This window comes from Monodon monoceros, unplaced genomic scaffold (genome assembly GCF_005190385.1).
Source record: "Monodon monoceros isolate NGI ecotype Baffin Bay Population unplaced genomic scaffold, NGI_Narwhal_1 Super_Scaffold_3, whole genome shotgun sequence".
NCBI classification, from domain to species: Eukaryota; Metazoa; Chordata; class Mammalia; order Artiodactyla; family Monodontidae; genus Monodon; species Monodon monoceros.
In genome coordinates this window covers 32,281,252-32,303,023 of record NW_021703780.1, presented here as the reverse complement: position 1 = coordinate 32,303,023, position 21,772 = coordinate 32,281,252, and the positions used below count along the sequence as shown (strand labels likewise).

The 21,772-nt window shown below is 52.9% G+C and overlaps 1 protein-coding gene and 1 pseudogene across 2 annotated transcripts; one reads left to right on the top strand and one right to left on the bottom strand.

Moving 5' to 3' along the window:
• Positions 1–84: 84 nt before the first annotated feature.
• Positions 85–888, bottom strand: LOC114907551 (annotated as a pseudogene).
• A 1,279-nt stretch (positions 889–2,167) lies between these two features.
• On the top strand, positions 2,168–21,742 carry PPP2R5D (protein phosphatase 2 regulatory subunit B'delta). 2 transcript variants are annotated; one of them, XM_029242299.1, is made up of 16 exons: positions 2,168–2,292; positions 7,196–7,273; positions 16,319–16,535; positions 16,791–16,990; positions 17,089–17,199; positions 17,321–17,413; positions 17,832–17,962; positions 18,100–18,159; positions 18,266–18,374; positions 18,589–18,642; positions 18,951–19,121; positions 19,228–19,355; positions 20,003–20,104; positions 20,199–20,271; positions 20,415–20,531; positions 20,678–21,742. In XM_029242299.1, exons 1-16 carry the CDS (start codon positions 2,266–2,268, stop codon positions 20,813–20,815), a joined length of 1,809 nt encoding a protein of 602 aa, XP_029098132.1. In that variant the 5' UTR covers positions 2,168–2,265; the 3' UTR covers positions 20,816–21,742. The 2 variants fall into 2 exon arrangements, with proteins under 2 accessions (XP_029098132.1, XP_029098131.1); XM_029242298.1 differs by lacking the exon at positions 2,168–2,292 and having other exon boundaries at positions 6,830–7,273.
• The last annotated feature ends 30 nt before the right edge of the window (positions 21,743–21,772 follow it).

The following is a 21,772-nucleotide window of genomic DNA, read 5'->3' as shown; positions in this document are numbered from 1 at the left end:
TTGTATCACGGAGGTGACAAATCATCCTGAATTCCCTTCTTGGAGCAGAAGGGACTTGGACCTGCGTGCGGGGTCCTGGGAAAGTCATTTGGAATGTGTTTTCTGGTGGCATTTGAAAGTCCCCAGCTGACGGAAGGCACTGCGACACTCGGGACACAAGTAGGGTTTGAGCACAGAGTGAGTGTGTCAGTGAATGTTGAGGTTCCCTCTGTGACTAAAGACTTTGTCACAGTGCTCACATCAGAAAGGCTTCTCCTTGGTGTGGATCCTCTTGTGAGCGTGCAGCATGGAGTCGTGGGTGAACTTCTTGGGGCAGAGATCACAGCAGTATGGCTTCTCTCCTGTGTGGATTCGCTGGTGAACCTGCAGGTCCGAAGGCTGCATAAACCCTTTGGAACAGATATTTCATTTAAAGGGTGTCTCTCCCATGTGTGTCCTCTGGTGAAGGGTAAGCTGAGATGGATAAGGAAATCTCTTCTTGCATACCGTATTCATAGGGTGCCCATCCCCAGGCTTCTTTTCCCTCAGGAAGACTGGTTGGTCCCACTGTGCTAGGTGTACCAACAGAATGGGACCCAAGTTGTCCTGAGAATTCTCCTTTGTCCAAAGACGTGGCTTCTTCCTGACGCACTTCTTGGGAAGTGGGACTGTTGGCCTGTTTCCATTTGAAACATCTTAGACTCCTCGGAGAACCTCTTCTGTATCCACTCTTAGTGGAAACTTCTCCCTCAGGACCCTTGAGAATTTCAGGCTCTTGAGATGCTGTTTGATCTTGATCTTACTCAACCTTTCTCTGGGATCTGACACTATTGACCAATCCTCTTATACTTCCTTTGCCATTATGACACCAGTTTACCTCCTACATCTCTGATGGCTTCCAGAATTCATCCTCAACTCCTCCCTTTCCCTTACCATCCTCCCCACAATCCTGTGAATCTACAAATCCTGAGCAACCACAGGCTTATTCTTAAGCCTTCTCCAGTAGTCAACCTGCTACTGGAGTTGACTTTCTGAAACATATTCCTCCAGCCACCTCTAGGTTTGTGTAATTTAGTACATTGTATCTTTTTAAAAATAAATTTATTTTATTTATTTTTGTTTGCGTTGGGTCTTTGTTGCTGCTGGCGGGCTTTCGGAGAAGGGGGGCTACTCTTCATTGCAGTGCGCGGGCTTCTCATTGCCGTGGCTTCTCTTGCTGCAGAGCATGGGCTCTAGAGCGCAGCCTCAGTAGTTGTGGCCCATGGGCTTAGCAGCTCCACAGCACGTGAAATCTTCCTGGACCAGAGCTCTAACCCGTGTCCCCTGCATTGGCAGGTGGATTCTTAACCACTGCGCCACCAGGGAAGCCCTACTACATTGTTTCTTAATCATCTAGTTATACACGGCTGTTAACTTCACCAGACTCTTAACTCCTTGAGGGCCGGAACTGATCTTATCCATTAGGACACTGGCTTTGGCAGGGTGGGGAGTAAGGGATGTATTTCCGAGACACTCAACAATGAGGTAGCATTTCCACTGCGTTCCCAAGTGCTCAGGTCTAGCCGGTTCCCCGACCCTAGAGCATATGCAGTAGGAACGGGGATCCTCTTCCCAAAGTTGCAACAAACCCTAGATTCTCATCTCATTTCACCCCGGTCCCGGCCTGCCAGGCTTCCCCTTTGATCCTCCTCAAGCCTTGTCTTGGAAAGGATGCCCTCGAGGGCTCCTGGTAGCTCTCTCCACCGATTTTGCGTAGGCAATTAGTGTTACGTTACCCTGACGAAGAAAGGCACCCTTCATTTTAGGGCTTCTTTCCTTCAATTCGGACTGGGCGGAATCGCAGTGGGGAAAGAGTGAGAACCACTTTAGAATTGAACGGGCCGCGAAGAACGGCCGAGGCTGAGGCACACCAGATGCCGAAGTGCAGCACTGGGTGCAAAGCCCGGGCATCCCCTGACCCGCGCCTCTCACGCTAAGCTCGACCCCCTTTAGGGCGGGACCTCCCACTTCAGCCAATTCTGGGAGCCGAACCCTGGCGGTTTGTACTCTTCCTTTCCAATGAGAAAAAAAGGAAGCCGCTTGGTTCCAATGACCAATCGGAGAAGGCGGCGCCTGGTTGTCAGGCAGGTTTGTAAGAGTTCGGGCCAATTGGAGACACAGACACCCCTCGACCCGGGCGCAGCGCGCAGGCGGTGGCGAAGAGAAGCCGAGCGGGCCGAGCGCGGCCGAGCAAAGCCGGAGCCGGAGCGGGGCCGCAAGAGCCGGAGCGGGTCCGGACGGGCCGAGATGCCCTATAAACTGAAGAAGGAGAAGGTAAGCGTGGCCCTTTTCCCCGCGCCTCCGCCTCGGGGCCTGCGCGGAGCTCTGGGAGGGGCCCGAGCCAGGCCCGGGACAGCCCCAGACTGACCCTCCCGTCCGGCCCCCGCAGGACTCCCGGGGCCGGCCCTCCGCCCCGGCTGCTGGTCGCACCCCCAGCCTGTGCCGCAGCTGAGAAAGCTCCCTCCCTTGTCCGGGGTAGAGTCCCCCGACATGCACCTCCCTCCACCGACCCCCGGCCCAGGGTAACCTCCTCCCTCCAGATCCTGCCCCACTCCCAGGTTACTCCCTTGCCTTTTCTGCCCCCATTCCTTCCCCATCCCCTCCCCATCCCCCACCCGTTTGCCGTTTGGGACAGCCGCTTATCTGAGATTGCACCTCCCTCCAGAACTAAGCCCCCTCTCCAACCTCGCGCAGCCCCTTCTCTTCCCTCCTCTTCCCACCCGCCTGGGCCTGGGCCTGGGCCTGGGCCTGGGCCTGCCTTCTCCACCGTCCCCTACAGCCCCTTCTCCCTCCTTGCCAGGCTCCTTGACCTAGAACGGCTCTGCTTTCTCTCTCCTCTACCGAATCTGGCCTAGGCCCCTCCCTCTAGTTCTTCCTTCACACACAAACTTGTAAACCAGGACTGAGCCCTTCCTTCTGCCGATGGAACCTCGGAACGTCAGGGTGTCTGAGCGCATTCAGTGCAATCCCTAGTGATACACATGAGGAGACTGAAGCCCCGACAGGGGGACAGGGGAAGGGACTTGGCCAAGGTCACACAGCCTGCTGGAGGCCCAGCTGTAATATCAGGTCTCCTGACTTAAAGGCCTCCTCTGTTCCAAAGCCCCTCTAACAGGCATCAACCCACTCCCAGGTTCATCCTCAACCAGTCACCTTTCCTAATCTGGACAGGCTACTCCCCTTATTCCTAATTGAAGATAACCTTTGCGTTTTTCCTTTTTTGTACCAGTGCTGGGTTTCTGCCTTTCCTGGGCCACGCTGTCCTCGAATTGGGAATCTGCCCTCAGTATCAGATTAGCTATCCTTCTTACTCCACAGGGCAGCCACCCCTGGACACCCTTGCCTTTGTCTTGTTGTCTTGACACAGACTGTGTCTTGATGCTGCCTTCTTTCGCCTTCCTCTTCTACCTCCGAACTGCCTTCTCCTCTTCTTCATCCCTGTCTTTCCCTACCCTCTGTTTCCTGCTGTTGCTGATGTCTGACTCAGAGGTGTGGTTCCTTTGAGGTACAGACTCACACAGAGGATGCTAGGATACCAGTTCCAGCCTCCCCCAGCTTCTTCTTTCCTGGGGCCGGTCCTTCATGGTGGGCGCTAGCTCTGGCCTGGTGTTCTGCTCACCCACTTTATGACCCCAGAGGTGTCTTGCTTTCATTTGCCCTCTGATTGGCTGGGTTGCTGGGCTGCCATCTCTGACCTTATCAGTTAAACTCCCTATCCTGGGGCTGTTGGAGATTTGCCAGGCAGCTCTGATTCTGGATTGTCCCCATAACCTCTCAGGGCCTGAGATTCTGAGTGTTGAGTTGGTGGTGGTATAGCAGGCACTGAACCTCCTTGGGTGCTGAGCTGGGCAGGTTTGGGTGCCCCACCCAGGCCCTGTGTCTTTGGGGAGCAGGCATGCTGAGGTGGTTTGGGCAGCTTAGCGGTAGGTGATGCACACAAAAGTCAGCCACACCAGGGGCTGAAGGGCTCCTACAGAGAGTGTGGAGAGCAAGGCAATTCAGGGGAAGCTGGTGAGGTCCTCACTGATCTGTAGTTGTTAGTCTGATGGAACAGATACTGTCCCATCCACAGAAAGCCTTCATCTACTAGAGGACTGAGAAGAAGAAGAAAAATTCTTAAGACTTGCTAGGACCACAGGTGTTAAGTGTTTGGTTGGGAAAGAGTATGGGAAGGATTGGTTTGCAGGGGGCCAGGCATCTCTGATCCCCTTTAAGGTTTAACTTTCCACTTTTGATTTCTAGTTGCATTTGGCCTCCTTCAGTGGTTGACAAGTCCTGACGATGTCACTGGGGTTTGCCTAAAAGGGGTGGGGGCAGAGAGGAGGTGGGGATGGAGGGTCTGTATTGCTCATCCATCACCTCTCCCCTTTCTCCTTCATCTCTGCTGGTCCCATGCCTGGCCTAACCTCATGGCCTCCTCCCTGAAGCCCATCCTGAACCCTTAGTTGGGAGTGAGCTCTCCCTCCTCCTCTGGATTTGCAGAGTACTCGGTAGGTCACTTATGGCCCTTTTGTGTTCCCTTGGACTGGAATTAATTGTAGACAAGTCTTTTCTTCCCCCTTGAGATAATAACTAAGTTCCATTTTGGTTTGGCATCTCCTTGTACACAGTAGGTGCTCAATGGATGAGTGCTGAGTCAAGCCTTGGGGAGATTTTCATCCTTCCTCTTCCCTCATGTTCTGATCTAAGACTTCTCTCTTTTAGGTTCCTGGGTGGTGGCGTGCCTCTGCTCCCTCCCACACTCTTCTTGTTCATAATAATAGTAATAACATTGACTAATATTTCATTTTTCATGTGCCAGACACTGTGCTAAAGGGAATAGGGGTACTTCCCTGGCGGTCCAGTCGTCCCGTGCTTCCACTGCAGGGGGCACAGGTTCGATCCCTGGTCGGGGAACTAAGATCCCACATGCTGTGCGGCACAGACAAAAAAGAAAAAAATTTAAAATTAAAAATTTTTTTTAAAAATAAAGGGAATTAGGTACTTTGATTGTCAGCACTTAATAGGTGAGGAAACAGGCTCAGCGAGGCTAGTTAACTTGCCCATGATTGTATAGCCAGTAAGAGCTGGGCCAGGAACACAGGGCTGGCTCTAAACCACATTGCCGTGCAACACTGGACAGCTGGGCTGGGCTGAAGTGTGTGCATTTCACCTGCTCCGCGGGAGCCAGGGAGCAAGGGTGGTGGCCTGGTTCCCATGCCCACCCCCCAACACCACCCCCCAGGCAGCCGGGATCTTTCTTCTGCACATTGCCTGAGAGATATGTCTGAGTGCTGCAGGGTGGGTGGAGGGGTTCAAAAAGGAACAAGGAGCTCACGATCAAGGAGAGAGGTGAGACGTGGGTGCAGATGGGCCAGCTTTGTCCGAGAGGCCCACGTCTGGGGTGTGTGCAGACGGTCACCTCAGTGTTGCGTCCTGCCTGCACCCCACCCCCCCCATCCTTTTCCTCTCCACCCCACACTCTGCACCACTCGCTGGCCCCTCGGCAAGGGGTGAGTGTGCCCCGCCTGGTCAGTGGGCCCTGGGAGAGTGCCTAGCCACCCAGAGCACAGGGCTCCTTCCCACTGCTATGACTGCCTGGAGCTGCTCCACACCTGGGAACGGCTTCCTGCCTCCCCACCCCCACGAAGCCTTCCCCCTGCTCCAGCCTACGCAGAGCTCTCTTCTCCCTGAAATCCTTTTGCCCCCATGGGTATAATCACTGGATTTAACACTTCTCACTGAAGGGGCTCAGGTGCTATCAAGTGGCAGAATCTCAGAGCTAGAAGTGATTTCCAAGGTCCTCCGATCCGATCTGCATTTAATGCTCGGGACCCTTTTGCATCATGCCTTGGAGGAGGCACGAATGCACCTCTGCTTGAATGCTCTTGGGTTGGGGAGCTTACAGCCTCACTAGGCAGCTGGTTTCTGTGCAGCTGCTCCAGGAGAAAAGTCTTCCTTCTTTGGAGCCTCAGCCTGTCTTCCTGCCACTTCTGCCCGTGGCTCTTGGGCCTCTGGATCCACATAGAACAAGTTGCATCTTTAGTCCACATGGCAGCCCTTCATTTATTCGTAAAGATCCCTCTTGCTCCCCCACCCGCCATGACTCCTCCCTTCCATTGTTAACTATCCCAGTTCCTGCAGCTGTGGCTCTCAGGACCTGCTTTTGAATCTACTCCCTCTATGGGTTGTATATTCCCCGAAGAAAACCTAGCATTTGTCTTTGTCCCTCCCAAAGTGTGATGCTCTCGACTGAACCAGATCCTCCAGAATGGCCCCATCAGTGCCAAGGACGGGGCGCTTCCACGTCCCCTGGTGCCAGGCACTCTGCACAGGTCTGTTAACTGGATGGCAGGTCACATGAGCTGCCGTGGCAGTCACAGCACATGGATGATTTGTGTTGAGCTTGCAGTCAGACCTAAATCCCCAAGTCTTTTTCACATTTTCCTCATCCTGTCCCTGGGCAGTTGCTTTTTTTTGGCCCAAAGCATAGGAAGAGATGCTGGGCAGGCCAGGGCTCTGAGCCAGCAGCTAGGTTCCCAAGGGAGACTTCGGACTAGTGCTCATTCTTTATAGCAATTCTGGGCCTTATCCCCATCCCTGTCCTTGTGCTTGTCTACTGAGGCGTTCTCGGGACGATTCCTATACCTGTTAGCATCCCTGGGCCCCACTGATTATGCCAGTAGCAGTTTCTAGTCTGGGTGCTGTTTGTGATATCCTAAAAAGGCTTCCAGGTCTTTCCAGATGGCCTCAAGGGTAGAGTGGTGACTCCCTTCCCTCTAGCATGAGAGCCTCAGGCCCCCTCTGCCCGCTTTAGCCAGAAGAGCCAGTCTGAGCAACTTCTTCCATGCTGCTTCTCCCTCGAGCCTCGTCACCCTGGTTCTTACTTGACCGAGGCCCTAACGCATACAACAGCCTTGTGAGGTGAAGGAGCATGGTCATGCTGGATTATTGTGTGTTAGAGTTGTCTTCCTAACCAGATTCTGAACTCGTTGGTGCCTTTGAGGGACTGAATCTCCCTTTGTGTACCCCAACCTGCCACCCCACCGCCCCAGGTTTAAGGTAGGTGCTCAGTGGTGCTGATTGACTGATTGATTCAATTGGACGGAGGAGAATTACAACAGAGACCTGAGGGATGAGGATGAGGCCTCTCCCTTCCTTGGCATCTGTTAACTCTACCTCCCTCTTCTCCCTTCAGGAGCCCCCCAAGCTTGCCAAAGGCGCGGCCAAGCCCAGCAGCTCGAGCAAGGATGGTGGAGGCGAGAGCGCTGAGGAGGTAATGAACGTGGGCATAGCCCTAGTTACAGTGCAGGCGCCAGTTCCACCTGCTTGATGGCCAGTGGGGTGGGGGATCTCAGGGGGCCGGAGATTATTGGGGCAGAAGGGAAGGACACTTTCATAGCCAGGGAGGGGCCTGGACAGCCCATCCAGACTGCCCTCAGGCAGGCTTTCCCTTTGGCGGCTATGAACCAAATAAGCCCTCCAGTTTTTCCGATTCCGCAGGGATTCCTACGAAAGTCAATTCTCTGTCTACCAAAGTGTTGAGAATTCCTTTTCTCTTAGGGCAAAAAGCTAGGGGCACTGAGTCCTGGGGAGGAGGGAAAAGTACACGGGTGCACATGGGTGCTCAGTGGGGTGACTTCAGTGTAGCTCTGGGTGGGGCAGGGGTGGGGCAGGGGTTGGGAGTGGCTGATGTCCTTGAGTCGGGCAGGGCTGGGCCCTGCTCTCTTGGTCCCGATCAGATGGGAGCTGCTGAAGGACAGGCATGAGCAGAGGTCAGCGCAACTTGGCAATCTAGGGCTGTAAAGCAATAAATGGCAAGCAGAGAGCACACAGTGGGGTGGAGGGACTTAAGGAAGTCCAGAGTGTGTCCATGGAAGTTTGGGAGTGTGCTCAGTGAGATGCTTGGATGCTGAACGGTCCTGGGAGCACACTGAGCAAGTGCCTGTGTTACCCGGAAGCTGGTGATCCTTGCTTTCTGTGCTTCCTCCCTCCTGTGCTAAACTGTTCAGAGGGATGGAGGTGAACAGGAAATGGAGCTGTCTAATTCTGAGCAGGTCTTGTGGATTGGGGGCAGGTCATGGAGAGGAGATCGATTAACAAGTGTTTGGTTGGGGTTAACTCTGGATTTGGATTTTTCTGGATACTTCTGGTCCCTGTCACCTCCAAAGAGAGCCAAGCACTTTTCACACTTGCGACCATCATTTTACCCTCACTTGAGTGATGGGAGGAAGCAGGGAAGGTTTTCTCCATCTTACAGACGTGAGAGTTGAGGACCACAGAAGAGAAATTCCTCCTTCCTCTGCACATACACTGGCATCTGAACATGTCTCTAGGCCAGTCCTTGTCACTCAGTGCTGGCACTGTTGGTTCCTGGATGTGTTTCTCTCCACCAGACTGTGAACTCTGAGGGAAGGAGCTTGCTTCTTCCCCACACCTGTGTGCTGACGCCCTTGGTTCACAGGAGATCACCAGGAGATGCTTCTGGAGGGCACACCCTCTGGGCTCAGTCTCCCCTTCAGGAGCCGTGACATGCGTGGGACCCACAGGGAAGGTGGTGGGAGCCGGCAACTGATACTCAAAGCAGCAAGAGACTTGGAAACAGGATTTAAAGGGACAGAAAGGAATAGCTTGGGGGGCCACTCCTGCCTTCTGCCTGACTCCCTCCTGCTCATTCAGTTACTAGACAGATTGGCTGTCATTTCCTGGAAGTAGCCCTCCTTGACCACCTGCCCCCATCCCCATGCCCAGGACGCGGTCAGGGCCCCTGGTACCCAGCATCACTCCACGGCAGTGCTTAACCACAGCTGTAATGAAACAATTCCGTGGGAATTCATTGTGTGTCAGTTGTCTCCTGTGTTAACACTTAGCTCCTGAGAGGCTCTCGCTCACACCGAAGGGCCTGGCCCACCGGAAGCACCAGCATTTGAATGCATTAGTGAATGGATGAGCAAACAAACCAACTTCAAATTAGACCTGGAAGGAACCCTCTCCTTTCATAGGTAGGAAAACGAAGGCTCAAGCAGCTTAAGAAATAAGCTGAGACCAGCTGCTGTGATTTCTCCACCGCCTTCTGGAAGAGGAGAGTGTCATGTTCACCTTGGGCTCTGTTTTATGAAATGCCGCTCAGGGCTCACCTGTCTGAGGCAGCTGCAGGAATTCTCCATGATTTTGCAGAAATGCACCCAGGTGGCCCCAGGCAGTGGGACATGGAATAGTTGGGGGCCAGGCTGTGAGGCCCAGGTCATCAAAAGCTGTTTGTCACAGTCCTTCTCTTGCCCTTTTTCTTTCTTCTTCTTTTTTTTTTTTTTGATGTGGACCATTTTTAAAGTCTTTATTGAATTTGTTACAATATTGCTTCTGTTTTATGTTTTGGTTTTTTTTTTGGCTGCGAAGCATGTGGGATCTTAGCTCCCAACCAGGGATCGAACTTGTACCCCCTGCATTGGAAGGCAAAGTCTTAACCACTGGACCGCCAAGGAAATCCCTCCCTTGCCCTTTTTCTAGTCCAGAATTTTGGGTTCTTACAGCCAAACTTACCCCATGTCAAGCATTTGCCAGTCTCTCCAACTGATCTTAATAATTTATAGCAGCCAACATTTATTTTATTGAGCAGTTACTTGTGTATTAGTTTCCTAGGACAGCCATAAGCAATTACCATGAATTGGGTGGCTTAAAATACCAGAAATTTATTCTCTCATAGCTGTGGAGGTCAGAAGTCTGAAATCAAGGTGTCAGCAGGCCATGTTCCTCTGAGGTTCTAGGGAAGAATCTCTTCCGCGCCTCTCTCCCAGCTTCGGTGGCTTTCTGCGATCTGCTCCTTGGCTTGTAGAACCATCGTTCCAAACTCTGCCTCCGTCTTCACTCAGCGTTCTCCCCTGTGCCTCTGTCTCTGTGTCCAAATTTCCCTCTTCTTATAAGAACACCAGTCATGTTGGATCTAGGGCCCACCCTAATCCAGTATGACCTCATTTTAACTTGATTACATCTGCAAAGACCCTGTTTCCAAATACGATCACATTCATAGATGTTGGGTTGATGTGAATTTTGGGGGGACACTGTTCAACCCAGTACAGTCTGTCCCAGGCACTGTGCTAAGTGCGCATGCATTTAATCTTATAATCTTCTCGTTTAATCTCTACAGCAGTCCCTGAGGTCATCTGTTATCATCAGCCCCATTTTACAGAGGAAACTGAGGCTTAGTGATGTTAAGTAGCTTTTACTCAGCAGTAAAACAGCAGAGCTGGAATTCAGCCCAGGTCTGTGGCCAGTCCTCCCGTGTTCTTAATGACCTAATAGACTGGTTCTAAGATTCTAGAAGAGTCTTAGAATGGAAAGGAGCCTTGAGAGATTAGGTCAGACTCTGCTACAAGGAAGGGGTCTTTCCTGGCCTGTCTTTGGAAAAAGCATTTCAGTGCTGTGGACTTTTCTATGTGCTGTGCCCTGTCCTGAGTTCTGGGAGCAGGGACAGAGGGAGGAAGAAACGATCCTGGTCTCCCCCACTTCAGCCTGACATCACTGTAGCCAGAGTTGTTACCCTAAAAACATTTTTGGTCCTATCAGTCCTTTACTTAAAAGCCCCTCTTGGCATCTCATTGCTCACAAATTCAAATACGCAGCCTCAGGCCTCCTGGGCTGGCCCTGCCCTGTTCTTCCAGCCCCTCTGGACTTTCCGTCTTCCAACCCGACAAGCCTTTTGTGGCTCAGGGCTCTTATTGGTGTCATCCCATTGGCCTGGACTGCTTTATCTCTCTCTTTTCATTCTTTGCCTAAACCCGTGTTTATCCTTTAAGAGACAAATCAAAAGTCACCTCTTCAGGGAGGGCTTCCCTGATTCTTCAGGCAGAGTTTGTCACTCAGCCCTCTGAGTTCCTGAATCCTTTGCGGCACTCTGGTTTTGCATTGCCCTGTACTAATGGCCGCTTTCGTGTCTGTCTTGCCCACTGGACTGTGAGGTCTTTGAGGGCAAGGGCCATGTCTTATTCACCTTTTAATCTCTAATGTGTAGCATGATGTTTATTGAATAAATGAATTAAGAATGGGTATGGGGGGCTTCCCTGGTGGCGCAGTGGTTGAGAGTCCGCCGCTGATGCAGGGGACATGGGTTCGTGCCCCGGTCCGGGAAGATCCCACATGCCGCAGAGCGGCTGGGCCCGTGAGCCATGGCCGCTGAGCCAGCGCGTCCGGAGCCTGTGCTCCGCAACGGGAGAGGCCACAACAGTGAGAGGCCCGTGTACTGAAAAAAACAAAACAAACAAACAACAACAAAAAAAGAATGGGTATGGGGTTGGCCAAAGAGTTCGTTTGGGTTTTTTGTAAGCTGTTACGAAAAACCCAAACGAACTCTTTGGGCACCCCAACAGCGCTCTAGGTGTCAATACAGGAGAGAATGCCTCTCTCATTTTCAGGGTTTGAAACTAAAATGATCTTCACTTAGCTAGTTAATTCATTATGCAAAAGCTATAACATTAATCTTTGCGTTTTTCACTGATAATTTTATCTTTCATCTTTCTACTACAGTACCTTCTATAGTGCTTAACTTATATTTCTACGTCCTACTTTATGTTTAAATATATGGGTTTAATGATTACCGGTGTCTGTGTTAGGGTCAGGTTGGAATGGAATTGGTTCAGAGTGGGCAAGTGTAGTTGCAGTCTCCTGAGTGTGAGGGTGGTGTATAAATTCAAAGCCCCACTGGAGGGGCTTCCCTGGTGGCGCAGTGGTTGAGAATCCGCCCGCCAGTGCAGGGGACACGGGTTCGAGCCCTGGTCTGGGGAGATCCCACATGTGGCGAAGCACCTAAGCCCGTGCGCTACAATTACAGAGCTTGCGCTCTAGAGCCCACGAGCCACAACGAAGAGTAGCCCCCACTTACCGCAACTAGAGAAAAGCCTGCGTGCAGCAGCTAAGACCCAATGCAGCCAAAAATAAATAAATAAATTTATATTAAAAAAAAAAAGCCCCACTGGATTGCAGGAGGCCCGAATCTAGGAAGGCTTCTTGGAGTTTGGATCCTGTTGCAAGTTTAGAAGTGGGAGGAGCGGTTGTTCAGGCAGAGGAGACAGCCACTGTGGAGTCTCAGAAGTGGGAGCAGGCAGGTCACCAGCTTGCCTTTGGGCCGTGTCCACCCATGCTGATGGCTGCAGAAGGTTCTCCTGGGAATGCAGCTGCCTGTCATCTCCAGCCGAGGTCAATAAAGGAGAAGTTGGAAGCTAGAGCTTTTAGGAGAAAGGGTTGAACGTGAAGTGAGTTGCTGGCACACACCTATACTCCCTTCTGACAAGTATGTTTCCAGGGCTTTGCTGGCTGACCCAGCTGTCTCTCAGCTGCTCCTTGTATCTGGGGCCTGGGAGCCAATGGTCCTTATAAAACCAGGGTGGCCCAGTGGGCTGGGGGCGGGGCAGACTAAGCCGGCTCAGCTGCTCTCCGGCCACCCCAGCCTTCAATAATGCCATCCTGAAGGGGAAGGGACCTTAGGCATCAACTCATTGGGTGGCTTTTTAAACTATGATTTTCAGCCATGCAATCTCTGTTTCTTAAAACCTTACTTGGGGGCTTCCCTGGTGGCGCAGTGGTTGAGAGTCCGCCTGCCGATGCAGGGGACACGGGTTCGTGCCCCGGTCCGGGAAGATCCCACATGCTGCGGAGCGGCTGGGCCCGTGAGCCATGGCCACTTCGCGTCTGGAGCCTGTGCTCCGGAACGGGAGAGGCCACAACAGTGAGAGGCCTGCGTACCGCAAAAAACAAAAACAAAAACAAAAACAAAAACACCTTACTTGGAGAGTGTTTGGACTACTGATCTAGTCCAACCCTCTGCTCGTTAGCAGAGAAAATTGAGGTCTTGCTTTTCCCTTTTTGGGAAGAAGGCCTCCTTTCTCTGGATGTCCCCTCAGTGCGAGGTTCATGGAGATGCAGGGTTTCTGCATCTTATCTGGGAGGATGGAGAGAGACATATTCTTCCCGAGTCTTGTTCCTCAGTTGCCACTGAGCCCCTCAGCCTAGTATCTCTGATGTTTCTCCTTCCCACTCTGCTCCCACCACTGTGCAGGGCTTTGTTCTGAAGGTCCCCGGTCAGGACAGGAGGGACTTATGGAGATGGGCCTGGGCTTGGTGTCCCCCGCCCGCCCCACCATCAATCAAATAACCAGTCATTCGCTGAATGCCTGTTAGGTGCCAGTGCCAGTGCTGAGGAGACCCAGAGGGGCACAAACCAGGGTCCTGGCTTTAAAGGGACTTGCTTTCTAGTGGGGAGATGACACATGAGCAAAGTGATCAAGAGGCGTCACTGGGGATGATCCCAGAGCCAATGGAACAGACAAGCAGTGTCAGAAGGTTGAGGGTGGAGGGTGGACATGCAAGTCCTGGAGTGATCGGAGAAGGCTTTTTGGAAGAAGGTGGGTTTTGAAAGATGCAACGCCTTCTTGGGTTCTCCCATTTTATTTTATTTTTTTTGGCCACGCCACGTGGCTTGCGAGATCTTAGTTCCCCACCCAGGGATTGAACCTGGGCCCACAGCAGTGAAAGCCGGAGCCCTAACCACTGGACTGCCAGGGAATTCCCTGGGTTCCCCCATTTTATTTATTTTTTTTATTTTTTATTTTTTTAACATCTTTATTGGGGTATAATTGCTTTACAGTTCCCCCATTTTAAAACAAGAAGGATAATGAACTCTAAGGAACATTTGAGGTGTGCTACTTTCAGGAATTTCCAGGCTGTATTCCTAAAATCCAGGGATGGGAAATAATAATAATAACAACAACAATAGTAGAAGATACTGCTTATAAGACACTTCTGTGTGCCATATGCTGTTCATTTAAATCCTTATTACAACCCTGTGAGGTAGTACTATTGCCATCCCCACTTTACAAATGAGGCACAGAGAAGCTATATGACCTCCTGGAGGTTACTCAGCTAATAAATGACAGAGCCAGTAGTCAAACCCAGGCAGTCAGGCTCAAGTCTGTGCCCTTGACTGTTAAGCTCCACAGACAAGGACTGGGTTGTTCCTGCGACAGGGAAATGGAGAGAGTCTGATGCACACCAGGCTCTGGCCCCCTGGCCTTTTGCCTCTCTCCTTCATCCTCTACCAAGGTGTGATCCATCCTCCGTATACAGGAAGGGAGACCCCAGACTTCAGGGTGCCTTGCATTGTCTAACCAGAAAAATCACACTGGTTGAGTGTAGTCATGGCAAGGGAGGTGTGTGATGACTGCTCTTGCCCCACTTCTTTGCATTCCCCCTAGTCAAATTGGTGTCTGGGGCTCATTTCAGGAGGAGGAGAGGGCCAGATGGCCAAAGCGGTAATGAGCTACACTGGACCCAAGGCCTGCCCTGGGCTGGATCCAGCACTCCTTTCTTGCCTCTGACCCCCAGATAGGTCACAAGCTTGACGTAATTGTTTCTATAAAAAATTCAAGAGCATACGAAGCATAACATTTGTCTTCCTCCTTGCCCCTTATCCCAGAGAGTTTCATATTCTCCCATTCTTATTTTATGAAGTAAGAGTTTATGGAGGGGGCTGGAGAGGAGGCGGGGATGGCAGGCGTGAGCACAGGAGGCCAGTTTTCCTGTGGTGTGGGCACCCAGCTGGATGTGACCTCACTCCTCTGGTCCTGTTGCAGTCTCTTCTCTGGTTGGGGGGAAGGGCTGTCCTGTGGCTCAGCCTCTCCCCTCTCCCAGCAGGGGGTTACCTGGACAGTACCTGTGAGTGGACAGCCCTGCAAACACCTGTTTGTGTGCTTCTGAAAGTGGGCTTCGTGGGGCTCTGACACCCGTGTCTGGGAGGAAGTAAAGAAGTAACTTTTGGAAATTAGCTGTATTTCTCCCATTATACTGTCTTTTTTTTTTTTTTTTTTTTTTGGCCGTGCTGTGTAGCTTGCAGGATCTTCGTTCCCTGACCAGGGATCGAACCCAGGCCCCGTGCAGTGGAAGCATAGAGTCCTAACCACTGGACTGCCAGGGCATTCCCTATTTCTCCATTATAAAAGCAGTGTCAGCTTGTAAAAAATTTAGGAAAATAGGAAAAAGTCATGTCTCATTCTGTCATTACAGGAGATAGTCATGAACACAATGCACTTGTTCTTTCTTTTTCTTAACTGGATTTTGGGTTCTGTGCATGTTTTCATATGGGTGAGCTCATTTTGTATATACAGGTTTGTATTCTTATTTTACTTAGCATATAGGAAGCAATTTTCTCTCATTCCATAGTTTTAGTCTTTTTGTTTTGTTTTTAATTTTTATCAGCGTGGTGATAGGTGCATTGTTCAGAAGGTCAGATAATACTCTCAGGCTTGTAATGAGCAGGGCAGCCCCTGTCGCCGGCCCCTCTTCTCCTGTTGTTTCGTGGCAACCACATTCACCTCCTAACTCTTTGCTTGCAGATTGACTTTTATACCTCCAAATAAGATCCTTTTACTGCTTTTTTTTTTTTTTCCCTTAATTTGTGAGCTTTAGATATCTCTTGACTTCCTAATGTGGAAAATTAAGGCCCAAGTGTCTTATACCTCCGTGCAGACTTTTCCCCTCCTCTCAGAATACTTATCACCCGTTTTGGGTAAATTACTCTGACTGTGTAAACATTTTTCACAGCTGAACCACGTATGATTACATTTAGTACATAGTTTTCATAAACATAATTTTAACTCCATGATTTCCATGTATTTATATACTTGCCATTATAAATAAGACCATAAAAAGTGTTTTTGCACAAAGCCCTTTTTTATATTTAGGATTTTGCTTAATCTATATTTCTAGTAGTTAAACTGCTGAGATATGGGCAGGAGTTTGTTTAACTGAAGTCACACGTTCAGTAAATGATAAAATAGAGTCATCTTCGCTGTACTGCTCGATGCATTTTTACATATGTTTATGCTATGAACCACCTCCCAGACTCAGTCAAGATACGGAATGTTTCCATTAGTCAGAAAGGTCCTCGTGCCCCTTCTCAGTCACCACCCGCATCTCCCCAACCCACACCGCTGCCACCCCCTCCCCGGCAGGAGAGCCACTTGTCTGACTTCTGTCACTGTCAGTCCATCAATTAGCTTTGCCTGTTCAGGAACGGGAGTGAGCCTTTTGAAGGCTCTTGATGCACGGGCAGCGGGCATCACTTTGGGAGACATGCCTTCTAGACCGCTCCCTTCCAGGGCCACATCCCACAGTTATGTCTGACCCTGGTCTTGGCTCCTTCGGGGCAGGAGGCAGCTGCTTGCTGCCCAGGCCCATAGAGGCATAAACGGACCCGGGGCTGGGTGGTGGGCCAGGCCTGGGGTGGGAAGCGTAGCTTGGCAAGTGCACTCCAGTGACTCGCTCGTTTGACCAGGCCCAGCCCCAGCCTCAGCCGCAGCCGCCACCGCAGCCGCCACCGCAGCCGCCGTCATCCAACAAGCGTCCCAGCAACAGCACGCCGCCCCCGACACAGCTCAGCAAAATCAAGTACTCAGGGGGGCCCCAGATTGTCAAGAAGGAGCGACGGCAAAGCTCCTCCCGCTTCAACCTCAGCAAGAACCGGGAGCTGCAGAAGCTTCCTGCCCTGAAAGGTACTTGGGAAAGGTCAAGAGGGCTGCGGCATCAGACCTAGGGGACAGTGGGTGTTGGCGGAATAGAGGTTTGGGGGTGTTTGGGGGAGGGTGGAAGCTCTAGAGAATGTGAGGGGGAGTTGCGCTGGGGCTGGGGGTGGGCGTCAGGGGAGCAGGATGGTGACAGGAAGGGATCGGGGAACGCCCTGCGAGGCGAGCAGGGCATAGCAGTGAAGGACCACAGAGGAGACCTGACCATGGCCCATCCGCCCCTAGACTCACCAACCCAGGAGCGGGAGGAGCTGTTTATCCAGAAGCTACGCCAGTGCTGCGTCCTCTTTGACTTTGTGTCAGACCCACTCAGTGACCTCAAATTCAAGGAGGTGAAGCGGGCGGGGCTCAACGAAATGGTGGAGTACATCACCCACAGCCGCGATGTTGTCACCGAGGCCATTTACCCTGAGGCCGTCACTATGGTAGGCACAGGGAAAGGGGAAAGCGGGCAGGGACGGGGGCCCCGGAAAAGCCCAGACCTGCCCAGAGAGCTCTCACCTGGGCCCTCCCTACCCCTCAGTTTTCAGTGAACCTCTTCCGGACGCTGCCACCTTCCTCAAATCCCACTGGGGCCGAGTTTGACCCCGAGGAAGATGAGCCCACCCTGGAGGCTGCCTGGCCGCATCTCCAGGTACCAGAGCAAAGGGGGCAGGGGCCTGGCTGTGGGCAGTGGGGCACTCTGAGCCCTGCAGCAAGGGGGCTCTCCCAGTCCTTGGGGAATGCCCCTAAGTGATGCTCCTTTCCCCCCGCAGCTCGTGTACGAGTTTTTCTTACGTTTCCTTGAGTCTCCCGATTTCCAGCCAAACATAGCCAAGAAGTACATTGACCAGAAGTTTGTCCTTGCTGTGAGTCCCTGAAGTTCCTGCCTTCCCCTCCCAGTCCATGAACTCTAGCCCCACGTCCCCTGCCTCCAGTCCAAGCTGCTCTTTTTGCTTCTGCTGAATGTAGGTACTGTATTGGGTTTCAGCTGTGTCTGGTGCAAATTGACGATGGGGGTTAAACAAACCTACTCTGTCCATAAGAAGCTTCCAGCATAATGGAAGGAAAAAAGCAACACTGTTAGCCCCCGCCCCACCCAATGGGGAATGCAGCACGTATTCCCAGACATCACCTGGGGTAGAGCAGTGCAACAGAATCACTCTTCCCAGAGACTCGTCTCCACGCACCCTCTTCAGAGGGCTTCCTCTGGCCAGGACCCAAGTCACCCCAGCCCTGGCTTTCCCCGGCTCCCGCCTCACTGCCGCCTCTCCTGCTTGCTCCCAGCTCCTGGACCTGTTTGACAGTGAGGACCCTCGAGAGCGGGACTTCCTCAAGACCATCTTGCATCGCATCTATGGCAAGTTTTTGGGGCTCCGGGCTTATATCCGTAGGCAGATCAACCACATCTTCTACAGGTGAGGCCAGGAGCCTGGGCTTAGGAGCAAAGCAAGCCCCTCACTAAGATGGGGTGGGAGAAGGGTGGTAGGCGGGACTCCACAGAATGCTGGAGGGGCATCAGGGGTTATCAAGAGAGTCTTTGTTCTTCCCTCAGGTTCATCTATGAGACGGAGCATCACAATGGGATTGCCGAGCTCCTTGAGATCCTGGGCAGGTGAGAGGTGGGGCGGGGGCACACATGCCTAGCAAAGGTCGGGAAGATTGGTGCATTGAGCTTGGACCTGGCCCTTTGGTCCTGACAACCTTCCCCTAACTCCCAGCATCATCAATGGCTTTGCCTTGCCCCTGAAAGAAGAGCACAAGATGTTCCTCATCCGTGTCCTGCTTCCCCTTCACAAGGTCAAGTCTCTGAGTGTCTACCACCCTCAGGTGAGCTGCCTTCCTCCTGCTGATCCCCGGCCCTGGCTGCAGAGAAAAGAGGGAAGGGGAAGCATTCCAGCCGTGATGGGGCGGCAGAGGGAGCGGGGGGCGGAATTCCTCTCCACGCCTCCCCTTCTGTTCTGTGGTCTGGTTTCTGTCACCGACCTCTCTGTGACCTTCTGAGCCCTGCACCTCACCTCCTTTCTGTCTCAACCTTCTGCAGCTGGCGTACTGTGTAGTACAATTCCTGGAGAAGGAAAGCAGCCTCACTGAGCCGGTAACTCCCCTGCTGCGCCCCAGGGTCCGCCTCTCCCTGTCAGCAGCACTTGCAAGTTGGTAGCTATCGAGCGGTGCTGTAAGCACTCAGGGGCGATGTAACCCGACAGGGGACATGGTTTCCTCTCTAAAGGAGAAGTAAAACCTTTGTGCACCTAGGAAGCATCCAACCCGGAGAAACACGAGCACTTAGCTGAGGCCACCCAAGCTGTGCCCACCGGGGTTGGGGGGAGAGGGCAGGGTGGCTTCCTGGAGACCCAGACAGGTGTTGAGTGAGAATTTTATTCCTGTGTCCTCCTCTTCTCGCAGGTGATCGTGGGCCTTCTCAAGTTCTGGCCCAAGACCCACAGCCCCAAGGAGGTGATGTTCCTGAATGAGCTAGAGGAGATTCTGGATGTCATTGAACCTTCAGAGTTCAGCAAAGTGATGGAACCACTCTTCCGCCAGCTTGCCAAGTGTGTCTCCAGCCCCCATTTCCAGGTGAGACCCAGACCCAGAACATCCCAGCCCCTGCCTCCCAGAAAACTGAGGAGGGTCTTCAGCATAGCGAGCCATGTCCCCACCGAGTCTCGCCTGCCCCCACCAGGTGGCAGAGCGTGCCCTCTATTACTGGAACAACGAGTACATCATGAGCCTGATAAGTGACAATGCTGCCCGAGTCCTTCCCATCATGTTCCCTGCACTCTACAGGAACTCCAAGAGCCACTGGAACAAGTAGGGGAACTGGGGTGGCACTGGGCACTGAGGATCTGGTTTTGGAATGTGGGAGGGCGTGGATGGACTCAAGAGCCAATGGTCTCATCTGGTCCCTCAGCAAGCAGGGCTGGTGCCCACTGCATATTAATAGGGCCTTGAGGGACTGATCGGGGAGAAAAGATACCCACGTGAGAGATCTGTGCTACCCAGCAGCAGAGCAGTGGCCTCTGTCGCATCTCTTCTTGAGGTCAGATATTCTGCAGCTTTGGAGATGTAATTCCACGTTGTGAGAAGCTGATGTGATCCTCTTAGTATGTATTAAATCCCAGCATTGTTAAAAGGCTTTCCTGTTTAAAGCTGTGCGCTGGGAGGCCATTAGTGTGGGCTAGAAGAGAAGGAAGTAGTGGGGAAAAGGGAGCTCTTGGAGCACGGGGTGCAGGAAGGATGGGCAGGCAGACTCATATTTGTAAAGGGCCTGAACTGCCAATCTCAAGTCACGTGATTTGGCCAGAGCGATGAGCTTACACTGTACAGAGGCTGGTGGGATGGGAGTAGTACATGAGAAAGCTCTTAGCACAGACACCTTGTGGGAGAGAGCAAATTGAGGTCCCGGCACTGAGGGCAGGCTCTGGCCTCTTATACCTCGTCTTTCTTCCTGGTGGCAGGACAATCCACGGCCTGATCTACAATGCCCTGAAGCTGTTTATGGAGATGAATCAGAAGCTGTTTGATGACTGTACACAACAATACAAGGCAGAGAAGCAGAAGTGAGTCTCTCTCTCCTTGGGGGTGTTCCTCTTCCACACCAGCCCCCTGTGCTTCTCTCTCAAGCCCACCCCAATCCTGTCTTTGTTCCCTCAGGGGCCGGTTCCGAATGAAGGAGAGAGAAGAGATGTGGCAAAGGATTGAGGAGCTGGCTCGCCTTAACCCCCAGGTGAGGTGCTTCTGCCCTTGCCCTGAACTGAGGGGTCCAGCCTGGGTTGGGGGAGGGTTTGTCTGAGGAGGGGCAGGAAGCAAACAGGGTCCCCAGACTTCCCAAGTGGCTCTCGCCACTTGTCTTGCCTCCTTTCCTCTCAGTATCCCATGTTCCGAGCGCCTCCACCACTGCCTCCTGTGTACTCGATGGAGACGGAGACCCCCACGGCAGAGGACATCCAGCTTCTGAAGAGAACGGTGGAGACAGAGGCCGTGCAGGTGGGAGGGCGCGGGGACCAGAAAGACAAGACAGCCCGGGGAGGGAGAGGAGACAAGAGCCGCAGAGCCAAGGAGTCAGGGCAGGAAACAGTGGGATTTCTCGGGACTTGGTCACCATTCCTCACCTCCTGCACATCCCCACACAGATGCTAAAGGACATCAAGAAGGAGAAAGTGCTGCTTCGGCGGAAGTCAGAGCTGCCTCAGGACGTGTACACCATCAAGGCACTGGAGGCGCACAAGCGGGCGGAAGAGTTTCTAACTGCCAGCCAGGAGGCGCTCTGACCTCCTCACCCTCCCACCACAGGGCCACAGCCCACTCAGCCCTGGGACACTGCCCCAGCCCTCCACCTTCTGCTCCCCACTGGCTGACTTGGGGCAAGGCAGGGCCTCTCTGCTCTAGGGAGGGGGATGAGGCACTTGAAGCGGGGACACCCGCAGAGTGGTCCCTCTTCTCCCCCGAAACGTGTTCATGCCTCCCCGCGGCTAGTACAGACAGGCTGAGCGTGGCAATGCTCAGCGCTCAGACAACTTGGGGATGCCTGGCCCCCTCCTGCTCCTTATCCCACAGCTGCCTGCGGCTGCTCTGAGAAATACACACGGGAATAACGTGCTCCTCTCCTCTCCCCTGCAGCCCCGGTTGAACTCCGGGTGTCTCCTCCCTGTCTCCCGCTCCCCTGCAGCCCCGGTTGAACTCCGGGTGTCTCCTCCCTGTCTCCCGCTCCCCTGCAGCCCCGGTTGAACTCCGGGTGTCTCCTCCCTGTCTCCCGCCCCTGCAGCATACAGGGAGCAGCAGGAGATGATTCTCACCGAAGTTATGTCAAACCCCACTGGCCCCTGAAGTGAATCAGCTGGAGGGGAGCCGACCCCCAACAGCACAAATAGGCCCCCAGCCCCAGCAGTGTGCAGGCTGATGGGGCTGCATTATTGCCTCACCCCTGCCTGATCAAGACAACATAGGAGAGCAAAAGGAGAAAAGCATAGGCTTTGGACAGTAGGTGATGAATATAGGGCCCAGATGGACCAAGAGAAGGGGATGAACAAACACCCTACCCTGTACCCCCTCTTTGGTGAGCAGCAGCCCTGGGATCACTGACATGGAAGGGACCATCCTGGGGCTGACTGCTTTCCTGTGCTGTTGGTCCCCAAAGCTAGGAAGAAGGAAGCAGGGGGGAGTGCCCTAAGCATGGCTCCCCCCAACACCTATTTATTTCCCTGTTTGTGCTGATGCTGGGCAGGCTC

What these genes read in the sequence shown, in the direction of transcription:
- PPP2R5D (XM_029242298.1), top strand. Translation starts at nt 7,133, where the DNA reads ATGAGGATGAGGCCTCTCCCTTCCTTGGCATCTGTTAACTCTACCTCC. An exon ending in GAGGCGAGAGCGCTGAGGAG is followed by an intron (nt 7,274 to 16,318) that starts GTAATGAACGTG and finishes TCGTTTGACCAG; the next exon opens with GCCCAGCCCCAGCCTCAGCC. An exon ending in ACCAGAAGTTTGTCCTTGCT is followed by an intron (nt 17,414 to 17,831) that starts GTGAGTCCCTGA and finishes GCTTGCTCCCAG; the next exon opens with CTCCTGGACCTGTTTGACAG.